Source organism: Psammomys obesus, unplaced genomic scaffold (assembly GCF_907164565.1).
Source record: "Psammomys obesus unplaced genomic scaffold, mPsaObe1.curated_primary_1811, whole genome shotgun sequence".
In the NCBI taxonomy this organism is placed as follows: domain Eukaryota; kingdom Metazoa; phylum Chordata; class Mammalia; order Rodentia; family Muridae; genus Psammomys; species Psammomys obesus.
In genome coordinates, this window is record NW_026592732.1 from 2,613,540 (window position 1) to 2,619,539 (window position 6,000).

General features: G+C 40.9%; 1 protein-coding gene across 4 annotated transcripts in view; it reads right to left on the reverse strand.

The window, feature by feature from the left end:
• Positions 1–4,698: 4,698 nt before the first annotated feature.
• Gria4 (glutamate ionotropic receptor AMPA type subunit 4) overlaps positions 4,699–6,000 on the reverse strand; it is a 386,847-nt gene continuing 385,545 nt past the window's right edge. For 2 of the 4 annotated variants that reach the window (XM_055615436.1, XM_055615437.1), the window contains exon 17: positions 4,699–5,714. In XM_055615436.1, the coding sequence (XP_055471411.1) occupies positions 5,550–5,714 (165 nt within the window). In that variant the 3' untranslated portion in view covers positions 4,699–5,549. The remainder of the gene's footprint in view (positions 5,715–6,000) is intronic. The other 2 variants (XM_055615439.1, XM_055615438.1) reach the window with 1 other exon arrangement.

A 6,000-nucleotide genomic window follows, 5' to 3' on the forward strand; every position in this document is an offset into this window, starting at 1 on the left:
GACCCAGCTATACCACTCCTGGGCATAAACCCAAAAGATGCTCCACCATACAACAAGGACTTTTCCCAACTGTGTTCATAGAGGCTTTATTCGAAATAGCCAGAAACTGGAAACAACCTAGGTGTCTCTCAACCGACTAATGGATAAAGAAATTGTGGAACATTTACACAATGGGATACTTCCCTTTTGTTATTGTTGTATTTTTTGTTTCATTTGAGACAAGGTCTTGCTAATTAGCATAGGCTGGCCTGCAGCTTACTGTGCTGCCCAGGCTGGACTTAGGCTTACATTCCTCTGGCCACAACAGATCTCTGATGTAAGCCACCGTTCTGCTGATGATACATTAGAAATAGAAATTAATTTGTTTCTGCATGTGTTTATGATGCATGTGGACATGCAGGCTGCCAATTTCTTCAGAGGACAGCTTTTGGGGGCTAGTCCTCTCCTTCCTCTCTGAGTTCCAGGAACTGAGCTCAGATTTTCAGACTCGCTCAGCAAGCACTTTTGCTTACTGAACCATATCCCTGGCCTGTCGGCACACACTTCTACAAACTTTTTAAAAGATTTATTTTTATTATTTTCAGTTATTCACGCGTGTGTGTTTGAGTGCATTTATGTGTATGTGTGTGTGTGTGTGTGTGTGTGAGTGAGTGTCTAGGGGGCCAGAGGTGCTGAAACCCACTAGAGCTTGAGTTATAGGAGCTTGTTAGTCATCTGCCACTGGTACTGGGAACCCGTCTCAGGTCTTCTACAGCCGCAATGCGTGCTCTTAACTACTGAGCTATCATGAAGGTTGTTGTTGTTGTTGTGTGTGTGTGTACGTACCTTGAGTCATAATTTCCAGGATTGCCATTCCTTTAACTTCTGTGCTTGCATGGAACGTGGAATCATGGGTAGGGTCTGAGAAGGTCAAGTGTATTGGTTAACAAGTAAAGAGCGATATGGAGGCAGAGCAGTGGAGGAGAATGGGATGATTCTGGTGTGAGATTGCACATGACGTGGACTCGGATCTACTAGGCTGAACCTCAGGTGACAGCCCAGTTCTAATGGTTGTAAAGCCATGTACTCTGACAGTGGAGAGTATTGTTAGACAGAGTGTCTCTGAGAAATACCAGACAGGCTAGATGGATGGATCCCAGGATTTAGAAGTCTGAAAAGGGACCTGTTTTACGTGTATAAAGATTAAAATAATTTCTAAATGGAGCCAAGTATGGACTGACTTGTTTTAAATTCTGTTTGTTAAAAAAATGTCTAAAGCTTTCACATTAGTGTTGGAAAACTAGCATCAAAGAGTTGGCAGACATTTCTCTACAGGCAATGATAAATGATTTCTTAGCATCATCTCAAGGATGTGACTGAGAATATTCTGCTTGTTTTTTTCCTCCAAGGAAACCACAATTTGGTTTGTGTTATGTCAGAAACTTAAAGGTGATATTTCCATTATCAAAGAGGATTACATTGAGTATTACACATTTAATGGTGTATGGACTGGGAGCAGAACACCCCTTTTCCCTTAAAAACAAAATTAAACAAAGCATAAAACCCTTTGCTTGGTGCTAGAGGAATGGCTCAGCAGTTAAGAGTGCTTCCTGCTCTTCCAGAAGGTCAGAGTTCAGTTCTCAGCTCCTCCTGTGATGCCCTCTCTAGACTCCTTGGATGCTGCAGTGAATATAGTCTATGTCCCCACGCAAGCATAACGAAATGTAGAAATAAAAGCTTGAAAGAAAAAAAAAAAAAAAGAGCCATTGGCCACTTGGGGAAATGTTATCTTTTTACCCAACCCCCTTCATTTTAGTGTTTATCTCATCCTTCATTGGAGTTTGGGTTTTCTTCCACTTTCAAAGAAAATGAAATCAAAGTAAAACAGGTTTGTCTTATTTCACAAAAGCAGTTTTGTTTTCTGTTTATCTGAAATATAATTTCTACCTCTTATCTCTCCTTATGACATCATAATTATTGCATAAAATAACTCCTGAAAAAGGCTCATTGCTTAGGGAATATGTATGTATTCAATTTGCTTTTGATTTTACAAATAATAAGGCAGGCAATTTTCATGACTGTCTAAGAACAAAACCCTCTTGGAATGCTATTATTAAAAAAACAAACAAACAAAAACAAACCACTAAGCCGATCAAACCAATTTGTCTCTCAGGCTGTTCAGGGTACGGCTTTCAGTTTGGGTTTTGTTCCTGTTATTACTACCTTGGCAATATAAGTTGATGTACTCTGTTTTCTGAGGAAAAAAACAAACAAACCTTTTCATTGATTGTGACTTAATATATATGGTTATGCTTAAGCACTGACAAATAAATACTGAACACCTGCTGCGCCTTAGGAAACACTCTGAACAGCTGTTACACAGGTGGGAAAGCCAAGTGGCTCGTAGCTCACCCAGGCAGCAACTTGAAATTAGAGTAGCACTCTTGAGACGCGAGTTTCCAGGGAGCTGTGGGGCTTCGTGTGACAAGGTGGGTCTGTAGCTGTCCCCGTGGTGGTCATTGCTTATTGATCACCTTCTTTAGGCAGCTTCTAAGCTTGAAACAATTAGTTTCACTAAATAATGAGCTGTCTTGTATAGTACCTGGGTTCTTCCACTTTGTGGATTCCTATATTTCAAGCTTTAAGTTTTTTTCCGCAGTAGTTTTGTGTGTGTGATTGCACACACACCACAGTGCCTCCATGGAGGCCAGAGGTCGACCCCGTGGAGTTAGTTCTCCTTCCGGCTTTGTGTGGGTGGTCTTCAGGCTTGCATGGCAAGCACCTTTACCTACCGAGCAACCGCACCAGCCTTAACTTTCACATGTTTTAAAATCACATTTCCAAGTTTAATAACCGTTCAGCCACCCCAGAGAGGTGCCAAAATCAAGATTCTGGCTAAGTAAACTGTGCCACAGAGTTATGGTTAAACAGAGCACGTGCCCATCTAATTAGAGGGTGTACTGAGTCACCGCAGGTAGCACTCTTGGTAGCGGCAGGCCCTCTGCCCCTCATGATATGCCAAATACAATTGTCTTTGCTTTTGCATGGTCTTTAACAAAAAAAAAAAAAAAAAAAAAAAAGAAAGAAAAAAAAAGAAAAGAAAATTTATTATGCGTGTTTCTTTTTAGCTATTTTCCTCGGTGTAACTGCAAATATCAGTCAATTTTTAGTTTCATTTTAACCGACTCTATACCTAACTTACACCCCATGGACTGTTAAGGAGAAAATACATTTTTTTTCTGCTTCAACTTAATTAAATCAATTCAATTCATTCTTTCATTCAACAAATATTTATTAAGCACCTACAATATGCCAGGCACTGTGCTGGGTGCTGGGGCTACAACTGTGAACAAGATAGACACAGTCCCTGCCCTCAGGGAGCTGACAGTCTAGTAGTTTACAGACAAGTACACAGGCAATTACAATGCAGCATGGTGAGTGCCGTGATGGGTAAGGAACATTAAGAATGGCATGTGACTCGGTGTCACGGGCAGGGGTGGTGGGCGATCATGGCAGTCTTCACAGTACGATTAAAATTCAATTTGAGTGCTTCGGGATGGCTGACGTTCAGGTAAAGACAGAGAAGATCTATGGACTGAAGAAAAATGGTAGATGCCAGGCTCCGTGTGCTGTGGAGGTCTAATTGCTGGCTGAGGAGTTGGATTGGAGTGAGAGAAGAGGAAGACATCAGGGAGGGCCCAGACTGTGAAACAAATCATTTGCTCAGCAGCAGAGAGTCAACCCTTCCTGAGGGAGAGCGCACACATCTGTTATAAGGACCACACTGTAGTGACACGCAGGTACTGGATGCGGATTATGAGCACTGCAGGAAGGAAATCAGTCCTCCGTTTTCTTCCAGCAGAGCGTCACCCCCTGTGCCCTCACCAGACTCCCCTGCTGCACGGGCCTCGCACACGGAGCACTGAGGAGGGCAGGAGTGGCTTGGCCTGCTGCTCACCCTTAGATTACCCTTAACACTGGTTCACTCCGCTCTTCCTTCAGGCCACGCTTTGGGAATCATCCTGACTTGTGCTTTCTGTAAAGATCCCTCGAGCCACGATTTTTATCCATATCACTGAACTCATTCACCATTCCAAATGAAGCAGACTTTTTTTTTGAACCAAAAGGGCTCTGTTTTCTTAAAAATGAACACAGCACAATTTTATTCATGATCTCTGGGTAAAAATAAGGATTGGGATTTTTCAACTGTGATTTACCCTAAACTGTTATCAGTGCCTTCAAGAATTTAAATGGAAGTATGGGAATGAAGGGAATGCCCAAGAGGCACTGAATTTTATGCAGCAAAATAGAGCCAAGTAAAATTCCCACACAGGGTGTGTTGGTGTTAGAACAGTGGTTCATTCCCAGACTCAAAGATTCTATCTTTGACAACCTAATCTGTTAACAAATGGGCCCAAGAGATAAACAAGGGGAAGCATAGTATGGAGGAATAATAAAGAAAGCTACATTTTCTTATATGGCCTATCCCTTGACTCCCATAGTCCCTCACAGAGTTATAGTTCCTCAAATAACTTGTATAAGTATAGGGGAAAAAAATTTAAGCTCTGTAGATAGATACTGTAAGAAAAACTGTTTTATTCTTTTGGGTGGGTACAAAAACCACAACTTTGTACACAGAACAGGATTATAAATTACACTGATAACATGAGTGACCCGTAGTCTTTTAAATTCTACATTGCAGATAGATGACTTCATGTCAATATTTTCTTCACATGTTTTTTTTTTTTTTTTTTTCTTTTTGTTCCTGATAGACAAACACAATCCATGAGCCAACTTGTGTGACAGAGTGAAGGTTACAGGAAACAAAGTGGCCGACAACTTTTACATTAAAAAAAAGACTCTAAAGTTTATTACAGTGATGGCATTATTATCAATTATTGCAATGTTCCCTAAGATGGTTAGAAAAAACAATTTTGTTGTCCTCTACTGTATTTACTTCAGTTAAAAAGCAAGCATGTTTCAGTATTGTTTTATTTCCAAAGTAGCTGTAAATACTTTCTTTAAATTTCATTGTGTTTTTTTCCACAGGATTTACATGTTTATTATTTTCTTATCACATCTTAGTGACTGCTTGTCTCGGCTGCAGATTACTCCATCGACTACATGGGTGTTGCGGAGACACAGGTAGCAGGTTCCTTGACCTCTATTTAACTGTTGAATCCCTTGCTGTGGTGACCAAGACCTTTCTGGGAAAGAACTTCACAGTTTAATGCGCTAACTGGCCAGTCTGATTAGTTTTAAGTGCGCTCAAGTGAAATTTGTTGCTGTTAATACACCCATCCTCAATATCCCCACCCACTCCTCCCACCCCGAAAAAAAAAAAAAAAACAAAAACAAAACTAAATAGTGAATTTTCCTGATATAAAATCCGAGTCTGCATTTCCGTGCTGAACTCATGCACTGGTTTTGTCCGGCGCTCAGTATGTCCTTCCTGCTCTCAGCCAAAGGATGGGTTTAGCCAAAATACATGTTGCGCCTGTCCCTCGGGGCTGCGTTTCCATCAGTCACCAACACAGTTTAATTAAGGCACTCAATTATTTTTTTGGTTTTTATGGTAGGTCCGATGCAATGACAGCCAATCCCGAACTTTGTCTAATTGCAGTTCCTGTGTGTACGGCCTTGGGGCAGTCCGGGGTGAGCACGCGGCCGTTCTCTCCCACACTCCCAGTGATGGATAACCTGGCTTTGTTTCTTATGGCTTCGGAAAAAGTCAGCTGGGTTGCATGAAAAGGAAACAGAGAGGATGCCGGCTGTTATGATAGTTCTGTTGCTTCAACAAAACGTGGCACATCAAACACCAATATATAAATATATAAAATTAGACATCTGCATTTTTTCCATGTGCTTTTTGGTCATAGGGAAGGAAAATCTTAGGTACAGTAGATTAATTTATCGGCCTGGAGTTTTAGGTCCTATATATTTAAAAGATATTTGTGAAATCATAAAGTCTGGGTTTCTTTCTTTCTTTCTTTCTTTCTTTCTTTCTTTCTTTCTTTCTTT